Raw genomic sequence first — 16,967 nt, forward strand, 5'->3', positions numbered from 1 at the left:
TTTTCTGTCATATTTTGGTCATTTTTAATATTCAACAAAAAACTGACAATTTTAATGATTATCCGAGATATAATGTACTTCTTTTTTCTTGTGGTTTTCTTGTGTTTTTTTCTATGACTATGGTGTCCGGACCTGAGCTTTTTTAGCTATTTAGCTCCAGTTGCCTGTTGGATTTGAAAGGGGCTGTTTATATTTTTTTTTTCAAATTGAAAAATCATTTGTAAAAATTACTACTAATTTGTGTTCTCTACAGTAAATTTTATTTTTCACAAAATATTCTCTTCTTTTTAGACAATGGGGACAAGGCCGCTGTCCTGGGTTTATGGGCTATCGATTAGTGGTTTAGGGGTTGATGTGTTAACTATTGTATATCTCATACTGCTGTTAATTTATGAAAACACCAACCATTTTTTTGACATACAAAAAAAACAAAACAAATTTAACCAAAATAAATTTTTTATTTATATTACAACCCAATTTTTTTTTTTTTTTTTGGGTAACATGAACAAAAAAATTTAAAAAAAAAAATTTTGTGTTGATTGCTGTCGTTTATCATTCTTCGGGATGTTTTCAAAACTGTTAGCAGCGATGTCGGCAACTTTTTGGGGACGGTCAGTGTAGATGCATCCTTCTCTGCTGGTCAGGCTGCTCAACACCAGCACAGGAGTATTGCCAGTGCACGGCACCTTCAGGACTCATAAAGTAGTCAGTGAAGGATTCTCTTACACGCACACCAGAGTTGGACGGCCTTGCGCAGACCCCCGTTGACAACTGGATTAAATACTGGCTGCTGGTACTCCACATCTACGTCAGTGTTGTACTCACGAGCGTAGTTGTGGAGTACACAGCAAGCCTTTATCACAGCATCAACGGTGTCTGTGTCCAACTGACTAGTCATGATCCCAAAGGTGCATTCCACATATCTGCGTGCACGACTCAGCCGATAATTAAAAATCCTCCGTCGGGCATCCAGTCCCATTCTTGGGTATGGGCGCAGCAGGGTTGTCGTTAAGGGAAACGCCTCATCCGATACCATGACAAAGGGTACTGGATGTGTGGAACCTGGCAAAGGTCTTGGGGCTGGGAGCGTGGCGCCATCTCGAAGAATTTGCATCCCAATCTGTGACGTTCGCAACACCCGAGAATCCCCAGTACTACCATAGGCACCAACATCAATGGCAACAAATTTGTAATGGGCATCAGCCACCGCCATCAGGACCACTGAAAAATACTTCTTATAATTAAAGAAGCGTGATCCTGATCGTGGGGGCTGCTGAACCCTAACATGTTTACCATCGACTGCACCTATGCAGTTTGGGAAATTGGCCACAGACTGAAAGCCTGCTGCAACCTGCAGCCAAGTCTCCTCGGTTGGGGAAGGCATCACTATAGGCTGCAACTTCTGCCAGATGACGGTACATGTACACCTCACAATGTTAGAGATGGTAGATTTACCAACTCTAAATTGGAGGTGCAGGGATGTATAGCTCTCTCCTGTGGCCAAAAATCTGGAAAGAAACAAAAAAGAAAATTAGAAATGTCACACAAAAAGGTAATTACAACATGTCACAAGTTAAGGCCGCTATAATATGCGTCCAGCACCATTCAATAATGATGGCATTAACACCCAGCACAACACAAAGGGTGTAAAAAACATTAATAAAAGGCCTGATGGGACTTGTGCACACACGCATGCGAGATATGACCGAGTGTTGCATGGTAATCCCCGGACCTGCTGCATGCACTCCGTTGTGGAGCGTGCGGCTCTATGTATTGGTATGTGGGTGCACACTCCGCTCCAGACTGCAGGCGGCAGGGCCGGGGTTTACCATGCAACACTCGGCCGTATCTCACGTGTGTGTGTGTGTGTGTGTATGTGTGCCCCCCGTCCAACAGGAGGACTGGGTGGGTTTAATCACACATACTGGACACAGAGACGTGTAAAATAGAGACCTAACGACATTCCCCCAAAAAAATTGTTACTTACCGCAAGGTGATGAGCAGCCTTTCCTCTGCAGAGATGGACTTCCTCATCACCGTGTCTTGCAGTGTCAAATGGGGTGCCAGGATGGTAAGCAGTCTGTCGAATGCCAGAATTGGTAGCCGACAAAAAGAGATAAATTTTTCCGGATATCTGAAAATTGAAAAAGAAACACAAAAAGGGTTACTTCACAAGTATTGTTAGCAAAAAAAGGTAACTTTGTCATTCAATATATTTCTACTTACCTCCTCAAATCATTGTACAGCACATAAAAGTGCCCCTTCTCTGTTCAGTCTGCTACAAGCGGGTGCACCCACATCCTTTTCTGCGCACGTCTTCTCTGCCGCCGCTGCCTCTAAAGTAAAAAAAATATATATATTTTGTAAAACACAACAATGAGAAAAAAATATCAAACATGCCTGGAAAGCAATGCGGATTATGTAAGGGTACATGTCCACATTCAGGATGGCCATCGTTATCGTTGGAGCGCCAAAGCCGCTATGTGCAAAGCCCCACCCCCTTCTGGGACGCAATGATGCCAGATGTGTTCATTGTACAAATCCAGCATCATCGCACCCCAAGCATAGGGCCCTGTTTTATTCCTTGCGGAGCCGCAGCTTCTCAACAAGGAACACGGACATGCTGTGATCATAAAAGACACGCAGCATGTCCGGAGTCGCAGCGCTGACGGATGACACACAGTGGACACGTGATTTCATGAAATCACCTCCACTATGCTGTTACATGTGGACGCTGCATGTTTGGCGCTGCGGCCCCACGCAGCGTCAAACACACAGCGTTTCCAGAACGTGGATATGTACCCATAACCCAATATATAAAACAAACAGACATCTGCTTACCTGACGTGTATGACGATTCAGGATTAGAAGAATCAACCCCAGGATTGCAATCCGGTGTGGCGTGCGGAGCTGGATCCGCGGGCTGTCATCTGGCCTACGCTCAGCACGTCCACTCATTTTGATGTGTAAGTTCCAAAATGGAGGATGGAAGAAGAAAAGGGTTGGACAAGGAAATGACATCATTTTTTTTTCCCCACTGCAGTAAGCTTTATTTGTGTCAAACACAGACAATCTGCAGAGAAAACTGCATCAAAATACGCACTAAAAACCGCATCAAAAAACGCACCTGCGTTTTCTGCAAAGAGCTGCGGTTTCAGTCCTGAAAAAAAAAAGGAGGGAAATCAGGAACGTGTGAACATACCCTTATACTGCATGAGGAATGGTGTAAAAAATAAAACCAATTCTTCACCTGCTGTTTTGTTCATTCTGCCTCCCAAAGAACGTAGTAAGGCTCGGTGCACATTTATCCTGTGCTCTACGTTGAGCGCTTAAAACAGGGTTTCCCTGTAAATCTCTGAAATGCGCGATTCAGACGGAACCCCCGGCGCAAGATTCCCTATGAGAAAGATGGCGCTGTGGTCACCATAAGACCTGTGATACGGCGGTGTCCGTCTTTTTAGGACTGCATAAAAGTGCAGTCTGCCACAGTAACTCCGCTACCTCATTATAGTGAACCACATCACTCGTAGATTTAGATGGAAAGCCCAAAGAAAGTGCTCAGCATAGAGCACCGGATAAAAACGTGATCCCAAACGTTATGTAGAATGTTCCCAATAAAAGTTTCAAGTCAATCCACAAAAAAAAGCAAGTCCCCACTCAGGTCTGTCATATGTTAAATATAGGGGGCTTCCACGTTACTGGTGTACAATGGCTCTGACATAAATAAATGGCTCCTCACCCCCTCAAAAGAAATTCAGCAAATTCTGAGCTCCTAAATTCAAATGCCCCTTCCCCTCCCTTCTGAGCCCCACAGTGTACCTAAACAACAATATAGCGTTCACACGCTTGGCATTTCTCGAGCGATTAGAGCCCGCCTAAATTACGGGTGCATGTTTCCAGAAGCATGAGATGGGCATAACGTACTGGTGACTGCAAAGCACTGGTCACTACAGCGTATTGGTCACTACAACGGCAGTTTGCAATTTTCACTCTGCAACATTCATTGCTGCTTGTTTCTGGAAAACACCCAGTCAAAATCGTCACTAAAACTATAAATTCCAAAAGGGGTATAATTTCCAAAATGGGGTCACTTTAGAGGGGGGATTTTGCTTTTCTAGCAATTAGGCTACTTTCACACTAACGTTTTTTTAAATCCGTCACAATGCGTTGTTTTGCAGAAAAAACGCATCCTGCAAAAAGTGCTTGCAGGATGCGTTTTTTCCCCACACACTTCTATTGACGCCGCATTTGCGACGGATTTGCACACTTCGCATCCGTCTTGCGACGAATGCGTCGTGCTTTGGCGGACCGTCGGGAGAAAAAAACCCTACATGTAACGTCTTTTTCTCCCGACGGACCGCTTTTTCCTACCGCACATGCGTGGCCGGAACTCCGCCCCCACCTCCCCGCACCTTACAATGGGGCAGCGGATGCGCCGGAAAAATGCATCCGCTGCCTCCATTGTGCAATGCAGCAAACGCTAGCGTCGGAATCTCTCCCCGACGCATTGCGACGCGGAGATTCCGACGCTAGTGTGAAAGAAGCCTTAGGGGCTCTGTATATGGAATCCGCAAACTATTCTAGGAAACTCTGCGCTCCAGGAGGCAAATAGCGTTCCATCCCTCCCGAGTCTCGCCATATAGCTAAGCAGTACTGTGCAGCTACATATGGGGTAATGCCACATTCAATAGACGTTGTGGGACAAATTTTGGTGCCATTGTCACCTACTTCTTGTGTGAAAATGTAAAATCTGGGGCTACAACAAAATTTTGGAGGTAAAAATGTAGTTATTTTTTCTTCACTGCCAATGGTATAAAATTCTATGACAACCCCGTGGTGTCAAGGTGATCACAGCACTCCTACATGAGTTAATTGAGAGGTGTAGTTTGTACAATGGGGTCACTTATGGGGAGTTCTGCTGTTCTGGCTCCTCATGGGCTCTCCCAGTGGGTCATGACACCTGCAAATTATAACAGTAATATCTGGCGGTCCTTGCCTTCTGAGCTTTGCACTGTGTCTGAAAAATATTTCCTGATTACATATAGGGTATTGGCGCACTCAGGAATAAGTGAACCTCAGTTTGTTGTAAAAAAAAAAAAAAAAATTACTTATTAGTCCTGAGAAAAATTAAAAACTTGGGGCTAAACATTTTAGTGGTAAAAATGTAATTTATTCTTTCTACACCGCTCAGTGGTATAAAATCCTGTGAGGCACATGTGGTGTTATGATCACTGCACCACTAGATTAATTAATTGGGGAGTATAGTTTGTAAAATGAGGTCACATATAGGAGGTTTCTGTAGTTCTGGCACCTCAGGGGCTCTGCCAATGTGACATGGCATCCTGAAACCATCCCAGCAAAATCTGATCTCCAATATGGCGCCTCTTTCCTTCTGAGCTTTGCACTGTGCCTCAACAGTAGTATTCACCTACATATGGGGTAGTGGAGAAATTGCACAACAAATTGTATGATGCATTTTCACCTGTTACCCTTGTGAAAATAAGAAAAATGGTGTTAAAATAATATTTTTGTGGGGAAAATGATTTTTTTTACAGCTGAACGTTATAAACTTCTGTGAAGCACCTTAGGGTTCAAGGTGCTCACCACACATCTACATACATTCCTTGAGGGGTCTACTTTCCAAAATGGGATCACTTGTGGGGGGTTTCCACTGTTTACGCATATCAGGAGCACAACAAATTTTGGGGTCCATTTTTCCTGTTACCTTTGTGAAAATAAAAAAAAAAATGATAATTACTTACGGGTAATTTGATTTTCCAGAACCATGACAGCACCGTACGTGAGAGATGGCATCCGCCCCAAGGAACAGGAAACCTGTAGCAGAGATATAAGAATGGGGCGGCCCCTCTCTCCTCAGTTTGTTTCAGAGTATGGAAGATGACCGCTTTGTTAGTACACAGTTATGTATTCTATTTACATTGTACAAGTTTCTATTAGTTTTTTATCTATATACATATTTCCTTACACTTATTTACTTATATATAATAAGTTTTTTTTTTGTTTTTTTTTTTGTGAATCACACAACCATCACCAAGATAGGGCGGGAATTAATGCGGTGCTGTCATGGTTCTGAAAAATCAAATTACCCGTAAGTAATTATCATTTTTTCCCTTCACCATGACAGCACCGTACGTGAGAGGAAGAAATAGAAGACTCCTAGGGTGGGACAACAGCAGATAACACCTTTCTCCCAAAAGACAAGTCTGAAAGACCTAAGTCTAGTCTATAATGCCGGAAGAAGGTAGATGGTGAAGACCATACCGCTGCTTTACAAATCTGTTCCACCGGGGCGCATGCCCTTTCCGCCCAGGAAGTGGCAATAGCACGGTTGGAGTGAGCCGTGACACCTTGTGGGGGAACTTGACCAGAAGAGGAATATGAAAGTGAGATAGCTGTACGCAACCACCGTGCAATAGTCGCCTTTGAGGCCTTTTTTCCCCTGTTTGTCCCCTGGAAGGTGACAAAAAGGGCTGATGACTGACGCCAAGATTTTGAGGCTTCTATGTATTGAAGCAGGCAACGTCTGACATCGAGACAATGGAAGGTTTGCTCCCCCTGGGATTTTGGTTGGGGACAAAATGAGGGAAGAATAATTTCCTGGTCTCTATGAAATTTTGAATTGACCTTCGGAAGGAAGGCAGGATCGGTTTTGATAACCACTTTGTCATCATGAAAGGTGGTGTAAGGAGGGTTCACCGACATAGCCTGTAATTCACAAGTACGATGGGCAGAAGTTAGAGCAACCAGAAGGACCGTTTTTAGGGTCAAGGATTTTATTGATATAGAATCAAGAGGCTCAAAGGGGGAAACGGTTAGAGCATTTAACACTAAATTTAAATCCCAGGGAGCCACTTTAGGTAATAATTTTGAGGGTCTGGATGTAAAAGAGGCTCGTATGAACCTATAGACCCAAGGGTGATCAGCAAGTTTATGATCAAACAGCGCACCCAGGGCAGAGACTTGCACTTTTAAGGTGCTAGTAGACAGACCCCTTTCCAACCCTTTTTGGAGAAATTCAAGAATTTCTTTTACCGGGACTTGCTGACTTGTTTCGGACAATTGTCGCCCCGAGAAATCTAGGAACTTTTGCCAGATGTTTTGGTATTTCTCTGAGGTGACCTTTTTCCTGCTGGCTAGCAACGTGGTTACCAAAGGGTTTGAGAATCCTTTTGCTAACAGAAGTCCCCTCTCAAGTTCCAGGCGGTGAGATGTAGCCTGTGTACTTGGGGATGTTGAACTGGTCCCTGGTGCAGGAGATCCGGGGCATCCGGAAAGATCCATGGGTCCGAGATAGACATGCGTCTGAGCCACGTGAACCATGCCCTTTTCGGCCAAAACGGAGCTATGAGGATCACTCGTGCCTTGTCTTCCCGAATTTTCCTGAGGACTGTCGGGATTAATGGTATTGGGGGAAACGCGTATGCTAGATGGAAGTCCCACCGATATAGAAACGCGTCTACTCCCTCCGGGTGTTCTCTTGGGTTCAGAGAATAGAACTTCTTCACCTTCCGATTTTCTTTTGTGGCGAATAGGTCTATCTCTGGAACGCCCCAGCTGGCACATATTTCGCCAAACACTCGCTGGTTCAGGGACCACTCCCCTTGACATAGCGTGTGACGGCTCAAGAAGTCGGCTACCTGATTCTCTGACCCTCTTAAGTATGTTCCGGTTAGTGAAAGAAGGTTGTTCTCGGCCCATGTAAAAAGTTCTTTGGCCTCTGCCATAAGGGATGGTGACCTTGTGCCCCCTTGGTGATTTATATAGGCTATCGTCGTGTTGTTGTCGGAGAGCACTACAACATGTCTTCCCCGAATCCTTTCTCCTATATGAAGAAGTGCCAGCCGTACTGCAGACAATTCCTTCAGATTGGAGGATGCTGAGGTCATTGGGATCCCCCATTGACCCTGTAGGACCTGATCCTCCAAGTGTGCTCCCCACCCCCATGGACTCGCATCGGTAGTAACGACTAATGGATCTTGTACTGACCATGGCACTGCGTTGCTTAAATTTTCTGTTTTCAGCCACCATTCTAGTGAGTCCTGAACTGTTGGAGATAGAAGAATCTTCCGATTTAGATTGTACGGACTCCTGTCCTGTTCGGCCAGAATCTGCCATTGTAACTCTCGTGTGTGGCTTTGTGCCCACCGAGTTGCTGGAATCGTTGCCGTCAGGACTCCTAAGAGCGACATTGCATTTCTCAGGAAGATAGTCCGTTGTAGTTGAAACAATTGTATCTTCTGCCGAATAGATTGAATTTTTCTCTGTGGGAGGACACACTCTTGCTTGACTGAATCCAATAAGATTCCGAGGAATTCTTGAGTCTGTGTTGGGACGAGTCTTGATTTTTTCAGGTTTATCATCCATCCCAATCTGGTTAGTACTTCCAGTACTCTTGCGACTGCTTTCTCGCAATTTTCTTTGCTGTTTGCTATTACCAAAAAATCGTCCAAATATGGTACCAACATTATGTCTTCTTTCCTGATGAAAGATGCCACCTCGGAAAAAAATTTTGTGAATATGCGGGGCGCTATGGCTACCCCAAAGGGAAGACACTGATACTGTAGATGGACGGGGGTCTTTGCAAGGTTTAACACTAATCTTAGATATTGTTGGTGTTGGACAGCGATTGGCACATGGTAGTAAGCATCTGTGAGATCGATCACTGCCATGTAACAGTATGGGTTGAGTACTTTCACTGCGGTTTTTAAGGTCTCCATCTTGAATTTTTCTATTTGAATATAATGGTTCAGGGCCTTCAGGTTGAATATTACCCTCAGCGAGCCGTCTGGTTTTGGTGTTAAAAATAAGGTGCTGTAGAACCCTTTCCCTATCTCCTGATGAGGTACTTTTATTAATACCTCTTTTTGGATGAGGAGATGAATTTCTCTCTCTAGTGTGGCCTGATTTTTCCCCGCCACTTGGGTCATTTTTACCCAATTTGGTGGGAGGATGGAGAACTTGAGTTTTAGACCCTCTGACAATAAGTTGGTTACCCATTGAGAAGCCGGCAGTGCTGCCCAGTGATGGACAAACCGCCGGAGTCTTCCCCCCACCGGAAAGCTGGCGTCATTGAGGTCTGGGATCAGACTTGGGAGGAGGCTTGTTGAAAAGAAATCCTTTTTCTTTCCGGTCTCTCCAAGGTCTGCCTCGACTAGACCTGTCATCTGATCGGCCGCGGGTTCCTCTATATCCAGATCCACGAAAGGACGAACGAGAGGTTTCCCACCGGCGTCTGGGAAAGGAAGGAGGTGGAAACCGCTTTTTCTTGTCCGACGCTTTCTCAAGGATCTCGTCCAGAGCCTTGCCAAAAAGGTATTGCCCTTCACAGGGTACTCCGCAGAGTTTGACCTTCGACTGAAAGTCAGCTGTCCAATTCTTCAGCCACAATGCTCTACGTCCTGAATTGGATAAAGCACATGCACGTGCGGCACTCCTCACGGAGTCTATTGAGGCATCCGCCAGGAACCTCGCGGCGCCCTGAAGAGAGGGCAATGCTTCCAGTAGTCTCTCTCTCGGGCATTTGTTTCTGATTTGGTCACTTAACTCCTCCAACCACTTGACCATAGCCCGTGCCGTGCAAGTGGCAGCAACCCCGGGTTTAAATGACCATGTTGCTGCTTCCCAGGCCGACTTTAGAAAAGCATCTGCTTTTTTGTCGAGGGGGTCTTTTAGGGCTCCCATGTCCTCAAATGGTAAAGCAACCCCCTTAGAGGTGCTGGCGATGGCTGCATCTAACTTAGGCGCCTTGTCCCACTTCTCACAGACCTCCTCGTTAAAGGGGTATTTGCGTTTCAAAGCCTGAGGGATGGACATCTTTTTATTAGGCTTTTTCCACTCCCGTTTTATTAAATTGACTATGTTATCACGGAAGGGAAAAAATTTCTTCTTTTTCTCCTCCAAATTACTAAACATAGTATCTTGGACTGTCCGCGGTTCCTTAGGAGTCTCTACTCCCATAGTCGTTCTGACTAGTTTGAGCAGCTTTCCAATATCTTCTGATTGAAAATAAGGGTGACCATACTCCTCATCTGAGGAGTCTAAATCTGAGGCATCAGAGGGGGTTAAGGCTCCCGGCTCTTCCCCTGAATTTACGTCTGACCCTTGCTCACTTGTTGGGGGAGGGGGGGGTTCCCTTTGTGTGATGTTTCAGCTGCTCCTTAACCGTGGACTTAACTTCCTCTCGTATAATCGATTTAATATTTTGTAATAAGGAAGATGATTCCTCCGCAACTATTTTATCGATACAGGGCTGGCAGATTTTCTTGCTGTATAGCTTGGGGAGAGTGTCCTTACATAGTGGACAGGCCCTATTTTTCTGTTTGGAAGTGGTTTTCTTTCCCTAAAAAACACAGTGTAGAGGGTATCAGTGTGTGGTTTGCCTTACAAAGGCACTCACCCCTCCAGGACCCCAGATACCGCGGTAGCGTGAGTCTCCTCAGACATTCTGGGCGCAGGCATCAGCAGCGTCTCTGGATCCATCGCTGGTTCGGTCATCTTCAGGCGATTGCTTGAGGTGTAGAACCAGCGATCCCTCTTGCCGCTTCTATTATATATAGTAGAAGGAGCGGTGTGCGCGCCTCTGGAGCAGCTTCCATCCGGAAGTGTCCAGCACACCGGCTCCTTTCGGCGTGTGACGCTACTTCCGGCGCGACCGGAAGTCGTCCTTCTTCACTTCGGCGGCCGGCGTCAGTGAAGGACACGCCCCCCGGACCTGCCTCCTGCCCAGAGCGGTCGCCGGGGAGTCCGGCGAGGGGAGAAAACAGGCGCGCACAGAAGCCCCTTCACCCGGGCAGCACCGCACGCAGCGCCGCCGAGCATGGCTGCCCCCCCGCGGACCTCGGCCTCCGGACCGGACTCATCAGAGGGGGTATCCCTCCGGAGGTAGGAGCTCTGCAACAGGCGTCCACCTGCAGGAACAGGAAACCAAACTGAGGAGAGAGGGGCCGCCCCATTCTTATATCTCTGCTACAGGTTTCCTGTTCCTGGGGGCGGATGCCATCTCTCACGTACGGTGCTGTCATGGTGAAGGGAAAAAAAAACTTTGGGTCTAAAGTAATTTTTTTGTGAGAAACAACAGTTAAATGTTAATTTTACTTTCTACATTCAAAAATTTCCAGTGAAGCACCTGAAGGGTTAATAAAAGTCTTGAATGTGGTTTTGGGCACCTAGAGGGGCGCAGTTTTCTAAGTTCAAAAAGCCTAAACTTAATCTAACACTAGTATCATTTTTCTTTTTACTTTTGAAAAAACTGTAACCTTAACTGTAAAGAATGAAAAAATATTAAAAACTAGAAAAAAAAAATGTAATCTGACATGGGGGGGACCAAGGGGGCGATTAGGAGATTGCGGATGGATTTACAGAACTGGAGCTAGACACATCGGATTTTTGTGATTTTTTTCTCTGACCCTTGCCAGGTGCAGGGAGGCCGATCTTGGCGGATGAACTGCACGGGCGCCAGCCATTTTCTTTCAGCAAAAGAGGGAGGGGGGCCGTGGGGGGGGGGGGGGTCTGATCCAATACAAAGGTACCAGGGGGAGATAGGGAACATCATTTCTCTCTGACATGTTAGGGCATATGAGAGGAGAGAGAATCTATTTTTTAACCATATCACAGTTTATTTTTCCGTGAATAATAATATGCTACAATCACATGATCAGAGACCGAAAAAACGGCTCTGATCATGATCTCCAGGTTCGCAGCTACCCCCGGGTAGCTGAGTGGAAACCCCGGAGAGTTTGTGACTCTGGGGGGCGCTACACCCTTATTCCAGATCGCCATTTTAAAACAGCAGTGAGGGAATAAAGGTCCCATAACAACTGCCGTGTTAATGCATTTTGGCAGTCATTAAGGGGTTAAAGCAAAACCACTCTTATCCTTAACAATTTTCTGGGTGCAGCTATTTTGGGCATTGAGACAATGCTTTGCGAGAGACAAGACTTTTTAGTGATCTCACCAATTTCGCCAAATGAGGGATAGTTCTTATGCTGGATTAGTTGTATTTTAGTGAAACCATTTTGGGTCACACACAGGCCCCGATTCATGAAAGCCTTTACAGCTTAATTCTGGCCCAAAAAGCTTTGAAAAGTAACAAACATTTTATGCAATGAGAGGCTGCACAAAAATGTGGTTTTTAGCATTTTGAAGCCATTTTCACACAGCTCCGACAAAAATGGGCAGGGCTGTGGCAGGATTGGGGTGTGGTGACCGCTTGCCAAACTCACGATCAGCGGCAGCATTCCTTATACCACAGATTTTACAGAAGCCTTTGGCTGAATTAAGATTTCTGGTGAGGCGCACACATAGGCACATGACACGTCGCGCCTTGATAGATTCATTAGAGGAGTGTGCCTCTTAACCCCTTACCGACATCAGGCATACATTTACACCTAAGTCGGGGTCCCTCCCTTTGATGTAGGCTCCGGCGGTGAGCCCACATCTTTTCCGGGACATGTCAGCTGTTTTGAATAGCTGACATGTGCCCGCAATAGCCACGGGTGGAATCGCGATCCACCCGCAACTATTAAAGGGAATCTGTCACCCCAAAAATCGTATCTGAGCTAAGCCCACCGGCATCAGGGGCTTATCTACAGCATTCTGTAATGCTGTAGATAAGCCCCAATGTAACCTGAAACATGAGAAATAAAGGTTAGATTATACTCACCCAGGGGTGTTCCCGCTGCAGTCTGGTCTGATGAGAGTCGCGATACGGGTCCAGCGCCTCCTATCTTCTTACCATGATGTCCTCTTCCTTGCTTCCTGTCGCGGCTCCTGCGCAGGCGTACTTTGCTCTGCCCTCAACAGGGCAGACAAAGTACGCCTGCGCCAGAGCCGCTGCAAGAAGACAACGACATCAAATTAAGATAGGAGGCGCTGGACCGGACCGCGATGCCCCTCGGACCAGACCACACCGGGACCGCCCCTGGGTGAGTATAATATAACCTTTATTTCTCATCTTTAAGGCTACATCGGGGGCTTATCTACAGCATTCCAGAATCCCTGATGCCGGTGGGCTTAGCTCAGATATGATTTTTAGGGTGACAGACTCCCTTTAACCAGTTAAATTCCGCTGTAAAACTCTACAGCGGCATTTAAAGGGAACCTGTCACCCCCAAAATTGATGGTGAGGTAAGCATTCTGTAATCCTGTAGATAAGACGCCGATGTGACCTGAAAGAGGAGAAAAAGAGGTTAGATTATACTCACCCAGGGGCAGTCCCACTGCGGTCTGGTCAAATGGGTGTCTCAGGTCCGCTCCGGCGCCTCCTATCTTCATTCCATGACGTCCTCTTCTGGTCTTCACACCGCGGCTCCGGCGCAGGCGTACTTTGTCTGCCCTGTTGAGGGCAGAGCAAAGTGCTGCAGTGCGCAGGCGCTGGGTCTCTCTGACCTTTCCGGCGCCTGCGCACTGCAGTACTTTGCTCTGCCCTTAACAGGGCAGACAAAGTACGCCTGCGCCGGAGCCGCGGCATGAAGACTAGAAGAGGACGTCATGGAATGAAGATGGGAGGCGCTGTTCCGGACCTGAGACACCCATCGGAGCAGGACCGCCCCTGGGTGAGTATAATCTAACCTCTTTTTCTCCTCTTTCAGGTAACATCGGCGGCTTATCTACAGCATTACAGAATGCTGTAGATAAGCCCCTGATGACGGTGAGCTTACCTCACCATCGATTTTGGGGGTGACAGGTTCCCTTTAAATCGCGCTTCCAGCCTTTGGGCCAGAAATACGCGCACCTCTGACCTCCGTCACGTGATCACGGGTTACCGATGTATTGGCATGAAAACCAGAGATCTCCTGGAGACCTCTATGGTTGTCAGTGCCGGCTTGCTGTGAGTGCCACCCAGTGGTCGGCGCTCATAGCAAGTGAGCAATTCTGCTATATAGAGGCGATCTGAACATCGCCTATATATAGATGAGCCGATCGGGTTGTGGCAGCGTCTAGCCTCCCATGGAGACTACTGAAGCATGGCAAAAGGAAAAAAAAATATTATATATTATATAATAAAAATATTATAGAATATATATATATGTTAAAATCACCCTCCTTTCGCCCCATTCAAAATAAAACAATAAAAATAAAAGTTCAGAATCACCCGATTAATTAAAAAAAGGATTAACCTGATAAACGGCGTAACGAGAAAAAAAAAGTCAAAAACGACAGAATTACGTTTTTTTGCTCGCTGCGACATTGCATTAAAATGCAATAACAGGCGATCAAAAGAATGTATCTGAACCAAAATGGTATAGTTACATAGTTACATAGTTATTAAGGTTGAAGGAAGACTATATGTCCATCTAGTTCAACCCATAGCCTAACCTAACATGCCCTAACATGTTGATCCAGAGGAAGGCAAAAAAAACCCATGTGCAAAGAGTAAGCTCCACATTGGGGAAAAAAATTCCTTCCCGACTCCACATACGGCAATCAGACTAGTTCCCTGGATCAACGCCCTATCAAGGAATCTAGTGTATATACCCTGTAACATTATACTTTTCCAGAAAGGTATCCAGTCCCCTCTTAAATTTAAGTAACGAATCACTCATTACAACATCACATGGCAGAGAGTTCCATAGTCTCACTGCTCTTACAGTAAAGAATCCGTGTCTGTTATTATGCTTAAACCTTTTTTCCTCCAACCGCAGAGGATGCCCCCTTGTCCCTGTTTCAGGTCTATGATTAAAAAGATCATCAGAAAGGTCTTTGTACTGTCCCCTCATATATTTATACATTAAAATGAGATCACCCCTTAGTCTTCGTTTTTCCAAACTAAATAGCCCCAAGTGTAATAACCTGTCTTGGTATTGCAGACCCCCCAGTCCTCTAATAACCTTGGTCGCTCTTCTCTGCACCCGCTCTAGTTCAGCTATGTCTTTCCTATACACCGGAGACCAGAACTGTGCACAGTATTCTAAGTGTGGTCGAACTAGTGACTTGTATAGAGGTAAAATTATATTCTCCTCATGAGCATCTATGCCTCTTTTAATGCATCCCATTATTTTATTTGCCTTTGTAGCAGCTGCCTGACACTGGCCACTGAATTTAAGTTTGTCATCCACCCATACACCCAGGTCTTTTTCATTGACGGTTTTGCCCAGAGTTTTAGAATTAAGCACATAATTATACATCTTATTACTTCTACCCAAGTGCATGACCTTACATTTATCCCCATTAAAGCTCATTTGCCATTTATCAGCCCAAGCTTCTAGTTTACATAAATCATCCTGTAATAGAAAATTGTCCTCCTCTGTATTGATTACCCTGCAGAGTTTAGTGTCATCTGCAAATATTGAAATTCTACTCTGAATGCCCCCTACAAGGTCATTAATAAATATGTTAAAAAGAAGAGGGCCCAATACTGACCCCTGTGGTACCCCACTGCTAACCGCTACCCAGTCCGAGTGTGCTCCATTAATAACCACCCTTTGTTTCCTATCCCTGAGCCAGCTCTCAACCCACTTGCACATATTTTCCCCTATCCCCATTATTCTCATTTTATGTATCAACCTTTTGTGTGGCACCGTATCAAAAGCTTTTGAAAAGTCCATATACACTACATCCACTGGGTTCCCTTGGTCCAATCCGGAACTTACCTCTTCATAGAAACTGATCAAATTAGTCTGACATGAACGGTCCCTAGTAAACCCGTGCTGATACTGGGTCATGAGGTTATTCCTCTTCAGATACTCCAGTATAGCGTCCCTTAGAATGCCCTCCAGGATTTTACCCACAGTAGAGGTTAAGCTTACTGGCCTATAGTTTCCGAGTTCAGTTTTTGTTCCCTTTTTGAATATTGGCACCACATTTGCTATACGCCAGTCCTGTGGCACAAACCCTGTTATTATGGAGTCTTTAAAGATTAAAAATAATGGTCTATCAATTACTGTACTTAATTCCTGCAGTACTCGAGGGTGTATCCCATCCGGGCCCGGAGATTTGTCAATTTTAGTGATTTTTAGACGCCGCCGCACTTCCTGCTGGGTTAAGCAGGTGACATTTAATTGGGAATTTTTATCACTAGACATTTTGTCTGCCATGGGATTTTCTTGTGTAAATACTGATGAAAAAAAGTCATTTAGCATATTGGCTTTTTCCTCATCCTCATCCACCATCTCACCCAGACTATTTTTAAGGGGGCCAACACTATCATTTTTTAGTTTCTTACTATTTATGTAGTTAAAGAATATTTTAGGATTATTTTTACTCTCTCTGGCAATGAGTCTCTCTGTCTCAATCTTTCCTGCCTTGATTTGCTTTTTACAGAATTTATTTAATTTTCTGTATTTATTTAATGCCTCCTCGCTACCTACTTCCTTTAATTCTCTAAATGCTTTCTTTTTGTCCCTTATTGCGCCCCTTACAGCTCTATTTAGCCATATTGGTTTCCTCCTATTTCTAATATGTTTATTCCCATACGGTATATACTGTGCACAGGTCCTATCCAGGATGCTAATAAACGTCTCCCATTTTCTCTGTGTATTTTTGTGTCTCAGGATATCGTCCCAGTTAATTGCACCAAGATCCTCTCTCATCCGTTGATGTATCTGAACCAAAATGGTATCATTAAAAACATCAGCTTGGCACATAAAAAATAAGCCCTCACCCGACCCCAGATCACGAAAAATGGAGACGCTACAGGTATCGGAAAATGGTGCATTTTTTTAACAAAGTTTGGAAAAAAATTTCACCACTTAGACAAAAAAGAACCTAGACATGTTTGGTTTCTATAAACTCGTAATGACCTGGAGAATCATAGTGACAGGTCTGTTTTAAAATTTAGTAAACCTAGCAAAAAAGCCAAACTAAAAAACAAGTGTAAGTTTGAAGTTTTTTTTGTAATTTCACCGCACTTGGAATCTTTTTCCCGTTTTCTAGTACATGGTAAAACCAATGATGTCGTTCAAAAGTACAACTCATCCTGCAAAAAACAAGCCCTAACATGGCCATAT

At 45.1% G+C, this 16,967-nt stretch overlaps 1 protein-coding gene across 3 annotated transcripts in view; it reads right to left on the minus strand.

Annotated features, from left to right (window-relative positions):
• The window catches only part of CETN3 (centrin 3), a 41,042-nt gene that overhangs the window by 13,021 nt on the left and 11,054 nt on the right, over window positions 1–16,967 (minus strand). The window contains exons 4-7 of one of the 3 annotated variants that reach the window (XR_011318381.1): window positions 2,842–3,160; window positions 2,227–2,336; window positions 1,988–2,134; window positions 439–1,508 (exon numbers count right to left, since the gene is read on the minus strand). The exons of 1 other annotated variant lie outside the window; for it this stretch is intronic. Coding sequence is in view for 1 of the 2 variants with exons in the window: in XM_069751684.1 (XP_069607785.1) it covers window positions 3,128–3,160 (33 nt within the window). In the remaining variant the exon portion in view is untranslated. Of the gene's footprint in view, window positions 1–438; window positions 1,509–1,987; window positions 2,135–2,226; window positions 2,337–2,841; window positions 3,161–16,967 lie in introns of those variants that run through there. One more of the 3 variants, XM_069751684.1, reaches the window with a different exon arrangement.

This window comes from Ranitomeya imitator, chromosome 1 (assembly GCF_032444005.1).
Source record: "Ranitomeya imitator isolate aRanImi1 chromosome 1, aRanImi1.pri, whole genome shotgun sequence".
NCBI lineage: Eukaryota > Metazoa > Chordata > Amphibia > Anura > Dendrobatidae > Ranitomeya > Ranitomeya imitator.